Source organism: Sinocyclocheilus grahami, unplaced genomic scaffold (assembly GCF_001515645.1).
Source record: "Sinocyclocheilus grahami isolate Dianchi unplaced genomic scaffold, SAMN03320097.WGS_v1.1 scaffold55.1, whole genome shotgun sequence".
In the NCBI taxonomy this organism is placed as follows: domain Eukaryota; kingdom Metazoa; phylum Chordata; class Actinopteri; order Cypriniformes; family Cyprinidae; genus Sinocyclocheilus; species Sinocyclocheilus grahami.
The window spans coordinates 14,097-31,485 of NW_015505234.1; the positions used below are offsets into that span (position 1 = coordinate 14,097).

The 17,389-nt window shown below is 37.2% G+C and overlaps 1 protein-coding gene across 1 annotated transcript in view; it reads right to left on the bottom strand.

Moving 5' to 3' along the window:
* cbfb (core-binding factor subunit beta) overlaps positions 1 to 16,136 on the bottom strand; it is a 22,627-nt gene extending 6,491 nt beyond the window's left edge. The window contains exons 1-4 of the mRNA XM_016270257.1: positions 15,698 to 16,136; positions 14,905 to 14,991; positions 12,223 to 12,342; positions 6,613 to 6,618 (exon numbers count right to left, since the gene is read on the bottom strand). Coding sequence (XP_016125743.1) covers positions 6,616 to 6,618; positions 12,223 to 12,342; positions 14,905 to 14,991; positions 15,698 to 15,775 — 288 coding nt within the window. The 5' untranslated portion in view covers positions 15,776 to 16,136 and the 3' untranslated portion in view covers positions 6,613 to 6,615. The remainder of the gene's footprint in view (positions 1 to 6,612; positions 6,619 to 12,222; positions 12,343 to 14,904; positions 14,992 to 15,697) is intronic.
* Between the last annotated feature and the right edge of the window lie 1,253 nt (positions 16,137 to 17,389).

The window sequence follows — 17,389 nt, forward strand, 5'->3', positions numbered from 1 at the left end:
TATTGTAATACTACAATTGATTGCTTCTGTTGTCCTCATTTGTAAGTCGCTTTGGATAAAAGCGTCTGCAAAATGACTAACTAAATAAATAAATATCAAGTCGCAACATCTAACTACTGGGGTGCTTCAGGGCTCAGTTTTTTAGTTAAATTATGTCTGAATTTATTATGTCTGTATAGGTCTTTTATTAAGTTTTAGATTTATTTAATTTGAGTTATTTTAATACTTCAACAAACTAAACGGAAATGAAATAATATATATATTGAATTTATAAATGTGTATATATATATATATATGTGTGTGTCTGGTTGTACGTACACATATATGTAGTTGTTTTTTGGTGTCTGGCTTAGTGTTATGTTAGAATCCTTATTATACTCATACCTTTTGTTCTTTAATATTTTTAATTGTTTTTAACTTTATTTTTTGTTTTTCATTTAAATGTTAAGTTTTGAAAATTTGTTGTATGCATTTGTCATTTTTATTAAATTTCTTTATTTTTAAAATGTGTATAAGTAGTATTTATAAAGTTTTAGCTTTTAGTATTGTAATACTACAATTGATTGCTTCTGTTGTCCTCATTTGTAAGTCGCTTTGGATAAAAGCGTCTGCAAAATGACTAACTAAATAAATAAATATCAAGTCGCAACATCTAACTACTGGGGTGCTTCAGGGCTCAGTTCTTGGACCACTTCTCTTCTCTGTCTACATGGCATCATTAGGTTCTAATGCTATGCTATGCTGATGACACTCAACTCTACCTCTCATGCTTGCATCTCAGCTTGTCTAACATACATTTCTTGCTGGATGAAGGACCATCACTTTCAACTCAACATTGCCAAGACAGAACTACTTGTGGTTCCAGCAAACCCATCGTTTCATCACAATTTCACCATCCAGTTAGGCACATCAACCATAACTCCTTCAAAAACAACCAGAAACCTTGGAATTATGATTGATGTTCAGCTGACTTTCTCAGAACACATTGCTAAAACTGTCCGGTCCTGCAGATTTGCTTTATTCAACATCAAGAAGATCAGGTCCTTTCTTTCGGAACATGCTTCAAACTCTTCTTCTGTCCAGGCTGGACTGTTGCAATGCTCTCTTGGCAGGTCTTCCAGCCAGTTCTATCAAACCTTTACAATTAATCCAGAACACAGCAGCAAGATTAATTTTAAATGAGTCAAACAGAATGCACGTCACACCTCTGTTTATCAATTTGCACTAGCTACCGAGAGCTGCTTGCATAAAATTCAAGGCATTGATGTTTGCCTACAAAACCACCACTGGCTCTGCACCCCTTTACCTAAATTCATTACTTCAGACTTATGTGCCCTCTAGAAGCTTGCGTTCTGCAAGTGAACGTCACTTTATTGCACTTTATTGTACGGACTTTTAAATTAAATGTTCCCTCCTGGTGGAATGACCTGCCCAACTCAATCCAAGCAGCTGAGTCCTTAGCCATCTTCAAGAAACGACTAAAAACACATCTCTTCCATCTTTATTTGACCCTCTATCTCTAGCACTCTCTATTCTAATTCTATTCTTTAAAAAAAAAAACACTTGTCCCTTTTAGACTTGCACTCTATTCATTTGCTGCTTGTTTTCTTTAAAAAAAAAACTAACACTAGCTTTCTAATCTTTTTGTATTCTATCTGTTTTCTTTTCATTTATTATACAATTAACAAAAGCAAAAAAGACCTCTAACACTAGCTTGATCTATTCTTTTTCTATTCTATCTGTTTTCTTTTTATTTATTATATAATTTAAAAAACCCTTGCTATGTGTACTGTTAAGTGAACTGAGACTTGTTATAGCACTTGTATATCATTGTTCTTTTGTTGAATTTGATTGCTTCCATTGTCCTCATTTGTAAATCACTTTGTATAAAAGCGTCTGCTAAATGTATGTATGCAATTTTATTAAATAACTGTATGTGCTGCATGTTTCAGAGTGAAGTGTGGCACATGTGAGCAGCTCATGATTCGGTGTATTCAGTGTCTCAAAGCTTCTCAGGTCATAGTAAATTCAGCAAACTCCATCTCTGCATGTGCTGCGAATTTAACATGCATTTGGGAAAGCAACGTGCATTTACATATTTATACTTTTGCAATTTCCAACATTATTATGGACAGAAGCTTGCAGCATTTTGCCAATATTGTGCAAAATAAAAGCATCAGGGTTTGTCTTAATTTTTATAATAATAATGATTACTTGCATGTTATATGACCATTAACCAACATCTGAGAACCGTGAACATGCAAATTTTTTATTAAATTACTGAAATATTAACTTCTCAGTTTTAATCTCAGGGAGTACTTACAGTATGTAAATATTCTGCATCTAAGTGGTTTGGCTAACAAAAAAGTGTGAGAACCCCTGCTCTAGAGCTATACAAACACAATATTAACATACAATATGAATAAATATATTTTGGAAAACATTGCTCTAGATAATCTTAGCTCAATGCGGCTTAACTTTCTCAATACCAAACGGGGAAAAAATGGCACATTCTGAATAGACTTATGAAAGGATATCTTTTGCAAGAGGAATGGCAGGGAGAAGTCTGCATTATCACCACAAAAAAAACTAATTTTGCATTACATCCAGACACAGGAAAATCTCTTTTTTTTCCTTTTTCTCTCTCTCCTTCTCACTTTCTTACAACGTTCCAACCAAAACAGCAGAACTGGGTTTCTGAGCGGACCTCCATGTTTCCGAAGGAAAAGAGATGACCGTGTTCAAAGAATAACTCAGCAGATGAGTTCTACCACACACAACTCAGTAGTAACAAATTATCTACATAGCAGTTGAAAAGGTCACTCAAAAACTATACCAGGCAGTACTTTAGCCTCTTTCAAGATGACAAAAGCTATGATATATCACACAATCAGACAGTTATGAGCTGTGACAGAACTCTGGATGTAGACACATATACAATATGAAGCAAATATTGTGTTACCAGTTATTTGCTATTAGCATGTTACTTTGGCTTTTAAAATTCTTGTGTCATTAATTCATCAGAAACCTTGCCGTTTCAAACAATTACAAATGAAGATGCACACAAATGTGGTGCAAACTACAGTTGATTCTCTAGAACTTGACGTTTTGGAGTTAAATTGTCCTGTCTTTTTGGTTGAAAATTGAAAATATTAAGTTTTGCAGCTCTTGTTGAGACACTACAATGAGTGTGTCCACAACGAGACATCATGAAAAAACAAAGTGAGTGTGATACGTGAGCAAAAGGGAGGGAACCTGGCCATACTGAATGGGCACAGAAAGAATAACGTGAGGATGATGTGCAGTCTTCCTGCAGAGTTTATTAATCAGAAGGGTGTGACTGGAAGGCCGAGAGACGGGCCTGAGAAATCCGAGCTGGGCACTATAATTGAATCCCTATGGGGCAAGGCAAGAATATGATGGACAAAGCGTCCACCCTCTGATTACATCCCTCTCTGCATCTCCTCTCAATCTGTTCAGAGTTACACTATTGGCTTTGCATAAAGATCTTGCTTAAGAGAATGTGGCATGGCTAAACACAAAGAGGCCATTTTTCCCTCCAACTTCAAACAAACTGGGATCAGATCAGAGGTACGTGAGAAGGCAGCAGCAGGAATCAATTAGCACATACGCTTTGATGATGTCATTGACAAGCAATCGGTGAACAGACCAGCTTCCGTTTGAGATCGCAGGAAACATGAGCCTCTACCGCAGCCCTCTGCATTTTTACGGAAACCGTTGTTTATCATTCTGCATGTCGCTACAAACTTGGAGCAGAGTTCACAAAAGCCTCGTTATGATTAACCAAAGTTTAACTAGCAGGATAATTCCTAAAACAGTTCTAAAAAGCTTCAAACTGGAAATGAACAAGGAAATAGATGAAATAGTATACACTGAATCATTGATTTGAGAAGTTCTCATTCTAGTGAATTTATTCATTTCATAGAATCACTTCAAAAATGATTCACTGATTCATTCGGGTCATCACTCAGAAATATCCATCTTTATATTTACATTCTTAGTCTAAATGAAAACTCTGAATAACTGGCTTATTTAACTGTTTAGATGTGGTGTTGTTTATGGTTCCAATGTGTCGCCCATCGCATTAACAGAAGCTTTGAGAATCAGCCCAAGTGTATCATTACAAAGAAGTGGTTCAAATAAAGCAAGAAGCCACAAATGTCTGTGTGCTAGAGTAAAATCTTAGCATAAATCAGCGGCAAAAGCACTATGATAAAAAGCACCAGTATTCAAAAGTTAAATATACTGTATGATTATGTAGCATTTGGACCAATCAGACACACAACTTTTTGTTATATTTAACAAATAATATCGAACTCCCCATCACCTAACCAAATGGCCAATTACGAGGGTCTATGGACCCTTCCCCCGAAATGCACCTAACACCTCAGAAAGAGTCAATAATCATGCAGATTTATGTTACAAACTTATAGAATTGTACAGTAAGAAAGTTATTTCCTTTAACCAGGAAATTAACGTTCTTAGAATTGACAAGACGGTTGACCCTGAGTGGTCAGCTAAATATCTACAGTGGATCTAAAATATTAATAATTAATCATAATTAGTTATGGTTAATTATTCATATTTCCTGATGTGAGCTAAATTCGCTACAATTATTAATTATTGGAATAAACAATTCTTTAGCCAAATAATAAAGTTCATTATAATGTTCATTATAATAACTGTAAGTTTTTGTGGTTGTAAAGCTGTAGTAACTTGCCACATCAATATAGAATGTGAGGTCGTTTATTGTTATTTTAAATGGAGGCTCGTCCAGAATTTAGATTCAGAACTATCAGTTTTAAAAATCTGTTTGTGAATCAGACCACAATACTGATTTAAGATTGGAAAACTAGCAAAATAATGAAGAACGCTCCACCTCAGCTGAATGGCAGAAGGAGAGAGGAATATGAGATGCTTTTGTCTGCTCCTCATTTGATTTCCTTCAGTGAGTGTCGGCAGCTGAGCGTGGCTCCATGAGCATTTCCCCCTATGTGTTCGGTCTTGGAGTTAACTGTCAAACTGGCGCCATGCAGCTCCACAGCATGTTCCGCGGTACATGACTGACTAGTCATGAATATGGAGATGTGCTTGCTAAGCGTAGCATGCACATTGCACACACAGGAAAATGTATGAAAAACAGACACACGCATATACAGATTAATGGATAGTCACCAAACCTAAGCAAACACACACAATAATACAAATAGGGGTGAAGAATGAAGCGTACACCCACACTGAGTGTGAGTCAGAGTCGGCATCTCGATACACACACACACACGCATGCATCAAACTTTGGAAAACTTGCTTAATAGTTTTGGAAACGCAAAACTATTAAAACACCAATTCCTGTGGTGAGGCCTCAGACTGCAGCCCCTTTTATAATGGAGTCATTTAGTTCGATTCTTCCCTGTGCTATCTGCCCCCGAGCGAACATTCTTACACAGAGACATGCTGAAAATTTATGGTGTCTGGGAGAGAAAAACACCACACCCCAAGTGTGGCTCCGACAGAGGGGCCTTCACACTGGCACCGAATAAGAGACACACACGTACTTTTGCATTTTTATCACATAAATATGTTGAATATAGACAAACAATTTCTTCCCAGTGCTTTTCAAAAACTCACAAGCATATAATCACAGACTCCTTCAGAGTCAGAGCTAATTAAGTAATTGATTAATTGAGTAATTGTTTTGCACCAGATATGTTGACTAGTTAAAACTCACAAACATGGATTTTATTGTTAATTATTATTGTTATTTTATTTATTGCTGTTGTTTTCAAACTAAAAGCATAGGTTGTTAAAGCTGGTGATGTGATGTTGAAAATGTAAAAATACATACATGTCAAACACGTATCTAAATCATTCTTTTTAACTTTTTTTTTTAATTGATTACTTTTTATGTGTTAAGAGTTTTCAAATTTAACACATACAAGGGGTTATAGGTGGCTACAAGAGGGTTCTAAGGAGTCTGCAGAGTTGGGAGAAAAAATATATAAAAATTTAATATTTATATAAGGCCTTTTTACATTAAGGACAATAATATTATTGGTCTGGATGCTAAAATAGTTATTGCTATAGTTATCTTTATAATTATTGTTCTTGGTGAGCTTTTAAACTTAAAACTGTTCTGAAATGTCATTTACTGTGAAAAACACAAATAAATGTTTTGGTGAAGAAAAAAAAGCTTAAAAATCATATAAAATCTTTTATTTATTATTTATTTGAATAATTTTGCTTTGCACTTTGTACAGTAGCAATATAAAGCCAATTATTTAATTTGTCAAATAATATGTCTTAATAATATCATACTTTTGAACTATAAATCTTTATAGTATAAATTATAATATAAATTCAATTCAATTCAATTTTTTTTCTAAAGCACATTTCAATTCAACCTTAGTTGGCCAAAGTGCTGTACAGAAGGAAAAGAAAATAAATAAATAGGAATAAAAGCAAGTAAGCACATACACGTTACAAAGAATTAAAAGCACAAGAAAAGAGATGCGTTTTTTAACATAGATTTGAATTTGAATAACGTGGAAGCAGTTCTGACAGGTAGTGGCAGGCTGTTCCACATCTTAGGACCAGCTACTGCGAAGGCTCTGTCTCCCCTGCGTTGCAGGCGAGACCGTGGTATTCGCAAAAGATGGCCATCTTGGGATCGAAGTGACCTAGCCGGATTGTAAGTGGCGAATCGGAGAGATACCTAGGAGCTAAGTTGTTAAGAGCTTTATAGACAAATAACAGAATTTTGCAGTTGATTCGATATTGAACTGGCAGCCAGAGCAAGGAGCATAAAATTGGTGTGATGTGGTCTCGTTATAACTTAACATTTTTACTTTTGATGATCAAATTTGGGGTCCATGACATCAAAACATTTTACAGTACCAAATTACCACAGTACCAAAATTTATTAAAATGCGAGCATGACACAGCTTATTTGTATTTTATTCCACAAGTGATCCGTCTGTCACCCTGTGTAGTTCAGAGTTCTGATAGCCCACCACCTAGTGATCTGTGGAGGGTCTCGGGCAAAAGCTGGCTGCTGTTAGAGTCACTTCCAATCAGTTTACTTGCTTAACTCTCTTGCTGCTCTCCCTTCCGAAGTGTAATGACAAACCAAAGCCTCCTGGCATAGCCCGAGCAGACGGACCTAATTTCTGCTTTGCATAAAAAAGTCAAAACCACACATGAGCACTACGAATGAACAGTGGAAAGAAGGAGGAGAGGAGGAAACAGCGCCAAGCATTAGATCTCCTTAAAGCCTTACAGCTGAAGCCTCCATCTCAGAGGAGATCACATTTCAACAAGATTGAGTTTAAGTGGTGGAGACAGAAGCTGCATGAAAGGGAGGGAGGGAGAGAGTTTCTTACTCTAGTAATAGTAGTGCATGGAAAATGGCACAATATAATTTACAGAGAGCCAAAAGCTACTAGACTAAACTTTAGTGTTGAGCCTTGCTCATATGAACCAATACGAAAGTGGAGATCAAAAAGTTTTTTTTAACTGAAGCATGGTTAATGATCTACCTATATAAAATTGAATTCCCTTTACTTCCCATTTGCCTTCTAAGGGTACGTGCATCCAATTTTTACCTTTTCATATAGTCAGTAAAGTACTTATTCAGTAGACTTTTGGGCTGATGGAATAACCGACTCTGCCTAAATCAAGGTTGTTGCTCAGAGAATGCTTGCTTGCTCAGGGAACTTCTGAGGAGCTCTGGATGGGGACAGGGTTAAAGTCTCCTCCCTGGGGCTGTGCTTGCTACCGCTAAAATTAAACCTCCTCCACAGCTGGTTCCCATTAGCCTGCAGTGACACTAGGAGCCTATACTTAAGCTGTGCTGCGGGTGCTCCGCCACCCCACTCAGATAATACTACTGTCCCCTGCCACAGGCCAAGTTTAAACTAGCCCTGCCCAGCTTCTGCTGGCAACGACTGTTTTCAAACCAGGAGGAAAGAAGAGGAGAGAAAGGTGAGAGTTATATAGGGAGAACATTATGGAAAAGAGCCTGACTCTGGTGAGAGGTGGAAAACATTGAGCCTGTCATCACGTTTGAGTTCATCAGGGGAGAAAAACATTTACATGATAATGTGAAAGCCATAAGGACCAAACTATATGGAAAAAAAAAAATTTGAGAAGCACAATAAATATCGGTATCATAGCAGCTATCAATTTTAGAGGGGTTTTTTTTTCATTTAGTGTTTCAATTTTCATTTATTTATGCAGCTTTGCTGTATCAGCCAGAATCAGATAAAAATGCAGAGCGATTAACTAAATCCCAAATACTGAGATCATAAACTTTAATGTTGCCTCGTAGCACATTTCAAAGTTATTATAATGATTTTTTTCTTTTTATCAGGCATATCATCAGACGGCTGCTTGTGAAGCCACATAATTAAGGTGCTCTTGCCTAGCTGTGTTTCACATATTCTTTACAACTCTACATTTATCTCTAAATTGCTTTTACAGTTTGGGAGTCTGGCTGCAAAACACAGCGTGCACATTGGGAGTAACAAATGAGACGTTGATGACTGATTTACAGCATGAGAAATAAACCAATCGGCGGTCTTGTAAGGACACCTCAGCCAATAGGCAGACAGCAATCGCACATTCCTGATGACAGGCAGCACATATCTCACATGGTTTTGCATGTTGGGATCAACTGCAAGTCTGAGCGCTTTCCAGTTAGGGTAATACTTTAGCAGTAGTCTATTAAAGCCATAGCTCTTAAGAGGGATCTGTTTGTGGAAAAGGTTAACAACCAGTTTAATTAGGAGCAGAGGCTGGGGCGCACGCATGAACTCTCCCGGTCTGACACTCACCGCTCTAGAGGGAATTCACCATGTCAGACGTTCACCGTTTGAGTGTGTGTGAGTATAGAGGAGAAAAAGAGACAGAGAATTAAAGGATGAAAGGAAAACAGAGGGCATGTGAGTGAGTGAGGAGGAACAAAGTAAGAAAGAAAGGGGGGACAGACCTTATCAGCAAAGTTTGTCCATTCAGGATTTCCTTCCAAAAAAAGAGAAAGGAAACTCCAACTCTGAAATGTGTTACATAAATATAAATCTGTCAAGAGCACTTGTTAAGGTAATTGTATTTTCATGCTTTTTTTCAAAAACTTCTAAAACAGGTGACACATATCTTATTTAAAACAATGACTAGGATGCACAAGACACAAGTCCAGATGAGGATATAAATGACACTTATTTCAACAACTATAAGTGACATTGTGTTAACGTAAAGACAATTTCTACCTGATCAATCATTTAAAAATACTTTCAATGATGTAACCAAATAAAGGTCAGTAATTTCCTTTAAAATAATAATAATAATAATAGTGGTGGAATCACATGCTAATACTATGGTACTTCAAAATCTACCATGGTACTAAAATGCATGCACAATGGCATTTACATTGTACTCCAGGGTATTTTTTAAGAATACTACAGAATATGCAAAAAAATAAATAATAATAAATGCTGTGCAAATAATAATAACACTATGGTAGTAATACCACAGTACTTTTTTGTAAGTAGTGACATGCACTGAACAAAATTACCTAAAATGTGCTTCAATGTGGTAACATCTAAATTGATTGATTTTATTCAAACATAAAATATATAAAAAAAATACTATCTAACATCACAGAATCAACCTAAATACAATAGGTTAATGTTTAAAAGTTCAATTTCCAGTGCACTCTGAGCACGAACATGAACATGAAGAATTGTATTTTTATTCAACATTAACAAAGATTAATAAATGCTGTAAAAATTGTTAGTTGATGTTAGCTAAAGCATTAACTAATGTTAACTAATGGGACCTTATTGTAAAGTGCTATCTTAATATTTAAAAGAACTTTAACATGCCATGTAAATTATATTATAGGCTATGAACAGGATAATCGCCATCAGATACCATCAAAGTACCACGGTACCAACAAAGTACTTTAACGGAAACTAAATGTCCAATGCATTAAAATGACCCATCTTGCAAGCCTTGCATCTCAAGCATAGTAAGTAAATGTTGCAAATGCAGAGAAGTTGCTTTCAAAATGTAAATAGTACAAAACAAGTAGTCGCAACAATTCAACATCACCCAATGCACTGGTATGAGCGTGTGAGTAGGGTAGGATCTGGATAAGTGTAGGGGTATGCATCGCGTGGGCAGTATTTTGAAGGCAGACGGTGTGAGGCTCATTAAAGCTGCATGGATCTGAGTTCTGGCAGAGGTGACAGACAGGTGGATAGGATTACCAGTGAGCCTGGGCTCAGAAACACGCATGCTCAGCCGCCCGTCAGCACGGGGATCGACGCACACATCCTTCACGTCTTTTTAAATAATTAACAGCCAAAGATTAGTCCGTCAGCCTCAGGGCCAAAAGGTTCATTGATTTCTCACAGATGCATTTTTAATGAGCGCATCTCAGTGAGGCAGTGTCCGTGAAGAGAGGCTTCCTTGTCCACAACAGTGTAAGAAACACCAGCAGCTTTGCAAGAGGCTCGTGGTAAAAACACAAACAAAGCCAGTAAGTGCCTTTCTAATGTCTTGCACTAACGTTCTTCTACACAAAGGCTTGAAGGGAAAGGTCTCAGGGGTGACCTTAAAAGAACCTATGGCAAAATGCTATTTAATCCAGCCCAAGCGTTTCCTTTAATTGGTCTTGTGCGACCATCCATAAAGCTGTTATGCTGGCGGCATATTTCCTAATCAGCCTTTATGAACTGTAAACATCTCGGCACCAGAGTCTTTAAAGTGTTAGATGGCTTGAATTAGAATTGAATCACATTTGGTAGTTGTGACAGACACACTAAGAAAGTGATCGCCGCATCTGCGGACAAGTGCGGCTGACAGAGTGCATGACGGTCTCAATTACGTATTTCCCTTTCTTTACATTGTAAAGTATCACAAGAGATACAACAAGAAAAAAAATTTCTGAGAACCTGATTTACACTCTTAAAAATTAAGGTTCTTCACTGGCATGTATGGTTCCTTTTTATAAGAACCTTTAACAGCCATGGAAGTTTTCCACTGCACAAAAGGTTCTTTATAGTGGAAAAAAGTTCTTTATATGATTAAGATAAAATTTTCTTCACACTAAGAAAAAAAAAAGGAACCCAAATGGTTCACCTTTGGAATCACTATGAAAACCCCCTTTTAGAACCTTTAAGTGTGTACTATACGTTGAACATGATTAAATGAGCTCAAAGGTAGCTCACCCAAAGATGAAAATTGAGTTATCTTTTACTCACACTCAAGTCTCTCTTTTTTTGACCCCCATTGACATTTATTGCATTGACATTTTTCAAAATATCTTCTTATGTGTTTCACAGAAGAATGCAAGTATAGGCTTAGACCAAAATGAGGGTTAATAAAGACAGAATTTTCACTGTTCCGTTTTGAACAATCAAAGAATTTCTGACAAAATGTTCCAAATGAACACGCTTTTTAAAAGTGACCTTACAAAGCTGACATGGGGAGAAGTTATGGTTATAGGCCTCTGACATGCATGGACAGCTTTGACTAGAATAACAGAAATAAATATGTAGTTCAATAGTGGTTTTAAAATGGAACAAAGATGGTGCAGTGCAGTATGGTTTTATTTTACATTCGTATGGGTTTAGGGAGGCTATGCATTCCTTAAATCTACAGAAACAAGAGGTAGTTGTTGAAAGACCAATTCAAAAATGTAAAACCGATGAGCGTGTCTGAAATAATACTGCTACAGAAATAAAATTGAAAGTTTAAACATCAAATGGAAACCTGTGCCATGTTTCATTCAAGAGAGACTGTTTTTCTTGCTGTCTGCAGTGTAATATTTCAAGGGTTAATTTTTCCTTGAGATGTGTGAGAGAGAAACATATCTTTATGGAAAATCAAGGCTTTTGCCCATCTAAACCATGGATACATCTGGTTTGAGAAAGCGACACACTTCCTCTACTGTGCGTAAAAGAAGGAAAAGATTACAGAGAAACAGAAATGGCTTCTTCAATCATTCTTCAGATTTCATAAATCATGCATGTGACTTTTTTTTAAACTGACTAAACGTTTTCATGAAAGTCTTGCATGTTACTATTATCATACATTTGTATGAAAGTGTGCATATATGTTTATGACCTGATTTAAAAAAAAAAAGGGAGATAAGGGGAGCAATTGAGAGCTTAAATGAGTGCAGGAATGTTGTGTCAGGACTACCTTTCCTGTCTCCCGCTCGAAGTCCACATATTCTCGGCTGGGTGCCTGCCGCTGATCCCCATGAAGGTTGGCTGGGAAGAACTGCAGCGAGAGGTTGGTGCCGTTCGCCACAAAAGCCTTTTAGAGGGAAATCAATACAAACAGGATAAGAAAGCCAGGCCCGAGCATAAATTATGCAGCTCGTCATTTCTGTTTTCACATCAGAGGGAAGAGGAGAATGCCTGGAGCCAAGGCCAGCGCTCAAATCATCAGGAAAAGAAGGGAGGAGGGGATGTGGGGAGGTTGGGTGGTGCACAAACGCAAAGAGAAAAAAAAAACCCAAGTCATAATTTTCTCTATTTCAGGTATTGAGTTACATACATCTGATTCTATTTTACCAACGCTCATTGCTGGCAAACTGGGCTGCACCAAACTGAGTTTGAGAGGAGACAGAACGCAGGAGTGAATGAGTGACAGAGAGATAACAGAGACAGAGAGAAGTACAAAATCAATAATTGTTTTAAATGCAGCCCCTCACTTACATTAATAGCAGTTGGACTGCTGTAAAGGTTTTTGAATTATGGTACAATAATTCAATAACGTTCTCAAAGAGCATGAGCAACAAAAAATAAATAAATACATAATTTTATACCAAACTGGCTTGCAGAATTCTGTTGCATTTTAATTTTTTATGTACAAAAATATATTAAAATTAATCATCTGATTCTCTTTCACTTATATGCTCAAACATACATAAACAGTAATATTGTAAATTATATTAATATTCAGCATCATAGCGATGGGCATACAAAAGGCATAATGGCATGACGAAAATTACTCTCTGTAGCTTTGTAACAGACCTAAAAATCAATAATTGTTTTAAATGCAGCCCCTCACTTACATTAATAGCAGTTGGACTGCTGTAAAGGTTTTTGAATTATGGTACAATAATTCAATAACGTTCTCAAAGAGCATGAGCAACAAAAAATAAATAAATACATAATTTTATACCAAACTGGCTTGCAGAATTCTGTTGCATTTTAATTTTTTATGTACAAAAATATATTAAAATTAATCATCTGATTCTCTTTCACTTATATGCTCAAACATACATAAACAGTAATATTATAGCATCATAGCGATGGGCATACAAAAGGCATAATGGCATGACGAAAATTACTCTCTGTAGCTTTGTAACAGACCTGTTTGCCAGTAAACCTCAACATTTCATCTACTTTTGACTTTAGGGGCAAATAAGGCCAAATGTGACCACATCTTACTGATTAAAGAACTTAAGTGCACACAGTCACAAAACATGTAGGAATTATACAAACAAAACGAACTCATTTTTTTATTTATTTGCATTTTATATTAGAAATGCTCTAGTAATGTTTTCCATTAAGCTACTGGTCAGTAAACTGTAAATTGATATTTACGATGAAATTCTGCCAGAAAAAAAATCGAATTAAATAAAAAAAGTGACATCAAACAGAAATAGTGGAATCTATTTGATCTATCTAGACTATAATGTTATTATGAACAGAATAAATATAATCTGAATTCAAGTTAATAAGAATAAACAGTTGTCTCATCTATTCTTAGAAATATTATGGGTAGCAAAATCTATCTCGAAACAGCCCTGCTGAAGACATGAGATACAAACAAAGAGATAAACAAGCCTCCCCATGTTAGCAAACCAGTCAAAGAAAAGGGTATGACACAAGTGAATCTAATGCAAATCTGTTTTTGATTGGGTTTTTTAAAAATATCAATACAAATGCGAAATTTTAAAAATAGGCGAAAAAATGAAACAGGCGAAGGGAATCTATGATAACACGCAGTTCCAGGGTAATTTTAAAGATAGACACGTCCGAGTGCATTTTATATTAGAAATGCTCTAGTAATGTTTTCCATTAAGCTACTGGTCAGTAAACTGTAAATTGATATTTACGATGAAATTCTGCCAGAAAAAAAATCGAATTAAATAAAAAAAGTGACATCAAACAGAAATAGTGGAATCTATTTGATCTATCTAGACTATAATGTTATTATGAACAGAATAAATATAATCTGAATTCAAGTTAATAAGAATAAACAGTTGTCTCATCTATTCTTAGAAATATTATGGGTAGCAAAATCTATCTCGAAACAGCCCTGCTGAAGACATGAGATACAAACAAAGAGATAAACAAGCCTCCCCATGTTAGCAAACCAGTCAAAGAAAAGGGTATGACACAAGTGAATCTAATGCAACTCTGTTTTTGATTGGGTTTTTTAAAAATATCAATACAAATGCGAAATTTTAAAAATAGGCGAAAAAATGAAACAGGCGAAGGGAATCTATGATAACACGCAGTTCCAGGGTATTTTTAAAGATAGACACGTCCGAGTTCATCTGCACCCGTGAGACGCGTTTCTGGTGATAATTAAAAGAAGCCAAGAGGCACTTTATGTTTAAGGATTGATTCATTATTTGTAGTCCTAATGATACAGCGAAATAAATACCAACAAGTCAGTATGACATGATATGGATCATAAATGTTGCAGTGTTGTAGGCGCTCATTACATAGCCTATAAGGAAGTATATGAACATAGTTTCTGGTGACGGCGTGACAGTTCCGGATGCCATAAGTATTGAGTTGCCAGCACTGATGCGGGGTCAGCAGTCAGTGACCGGTGCTGTGAGCTGCGTGTACTCACTATCTCTGAGCGGCCGTCACGGCACGCGTTCTGGAAGCGCGCCTGCCTCTCTTCGTGTGGCCGATCGCGGAAACCGGTGTATTTAATCTGTAAACAGGGATGAAAGAATCACAAGAGTCTGGTTATAAAAGAGCTTCATTAGAGTGCACTGTAAAAATGTTTTCATTATTATAACAACATCTTCATGTTCCTATATTTAATGTGTCACAAGATTTTCCGTCCATTATGCTCAGTTTTATGATATGTTTTGTTTAAATGTCAATGTTTTCTTTAGTTCATCCGTATTTGAATACAAAGCGGTCAGAAGAATGTAATGAACTTATTCTTACAGGTTTTGATTTCCTTAAAAACAGTTAGCCTAATATTAGTAGCCTATGTGGCACGGGGTGAACTAATTTGCTGAGATTAAAGCCGAATAATGAACATATTTGCAAGCTATCGGAAAATATGTTGAAAATGCGCAATGCAAATTGTCTGATATTGTTTTAAATTCGGATGAAAAGCAAACAAACCTTCATTATTGTACTAGAGTTCAAAAGTGAGGTGCAAAGGTGCGTCTTTTAAGTCTGCTACATCTATATTTGTGTTGTTACATGCTTGCGATATATAAAACGTAATTTTGTAACTGCCGTGAATGGAGGGTTGAAAACTTTTCTCAGCACAAAGCATTAGCGGTCGCTACACAGAGGCTGTTAAAGAAAGAGGCGATGCCACGCTTGTTTTCATGTCACGCGAGAGGTGCAACTTTGTTTCCGCCACTTTATCAGATGTCTCTCGGATGAATCGAGCTCACCTCGCACTCGCGACTGAGTTTCCTGAAGAACTCCTCGTTTTCGAACTTGCTCCTCTGATCCGGGACCACCCGAGGCATCTTGATCGCGATTTGATCAATTGTGTTAATTGTATTTGTCTAAACTTGCAAAGAGAGTGAAGCGTTGTTTTGAAACACGCAAGCCCCGCTCTTATTTCCTTCCGTCTGCTTCTCTTCTTCTAATGATGGAGTATGTTGCAGTGAGCTTTGTATTCTTTAAAATGTCAAACCTCCTTCGGATTTCGCCTCTTGTGGGGTCCGTGAGTTGTACTGCACTAGATTTGGCAGTAATCTGCACTTGGCTTGTTGTTCTTCTTCACTCTCGCGCGTGTGATCCCCGACTGCTGACAACAGACGCTCGCTCGCGCTACTTTATCCGTCTCATGAGCTGCATGGCTCTCAGTTACTTCCTGGCTCCTCGGAGTCCGACTTATGACTGTACACCCAAATACTCCCCCCATTCACAATTCTCTCCACTATGGACCGTGTGTGCGCAGGCGTTAAATACACCACAACTTCATTGCGCGAAATGCTTGGTATTAAAGTTGTTGCCTGTGTTAGAGATTGTGTGTGGAATTTCTAAACGCATCATGTAAGCGATTTTCTTAGAAACAAAATGATGTGCTCTCATCAGAGAGTGTGTAGATAGATAGATAGACAGACAGACAGACGATACATGGGGAAAATATTTATTTGATCCTCTGCTGATTAAATATCCCCACTTTCAAAGAAATTAAGGGTCTGTAATTTTTATGGTAGGTTTATTTTAATCGACAGAGACAGAATACCGACCAAAAAATTCAGAAAAAACACATTATATAAAGGTTAGAGATTGATTTGCATTTCAGTAAGTGAAATAAGTATTTGATCCCCTACCAACTAGCAAGAATTCTGGCTTCCACAGTCTGGTTATGTGCCCATGTGGAACACAGATTAGTCCTGCCACTTTAAGAAGATACTCCTAATGCCAGCTCGTTAGGTGTATAAGACATCTGTCCACACAATCTGTATCTTCCATTCCAACCTCTCCCACCACCACGGGCAAGACCAAAGAGCTGTCAAAGGATGTCAGAGACAAGATTGTAGATCTGCACAAGGCTGGAATGGGCAACAAGACCATCAGTAAGAAGCTTGGTGAGAAGGAGACAACTGTTGGTGCGATTATTCGGAAATGGAAGAAATACAAAATAACTATCAATCGGCATCGGTCTTGAGCTCCGTGCAAGATCTCGCCTCATGGGGTAAGGATGATCATGAGAAAGGTGAGGGATCAGCCCCGAACTACACGGGAGGAGCTTGTTAATGATCTTAAGGCAGTTGGGACCACAGTCACCAAGCAAACCATTGGTAACACTATGCCGCAATGGACTGAAATCCTGCAGTGCCCACAAGGTCCCCCTGCTCAAGAAGGCACATGTACAGGCCCATTTAAAGTTTGCCAAAGAACATCTAAATAATTCAGAGATGGATTGGGAGAAAGTGCTGTGGTCAGAAGAGACCAAAATTGAGCTATTTGGCATTAATTTGACTCGCCGTATTTGGAGGGAAAGAAATTACCCCAAGAACACCATCCCTACAGTCAAGCACGGAGGTGGAAACATTATGCTTTGGGGCTGTTTTCTGCTAAGGGTACGGGACAATTTCACTGCATTGAGGGGCAAATGGACGGGGCCA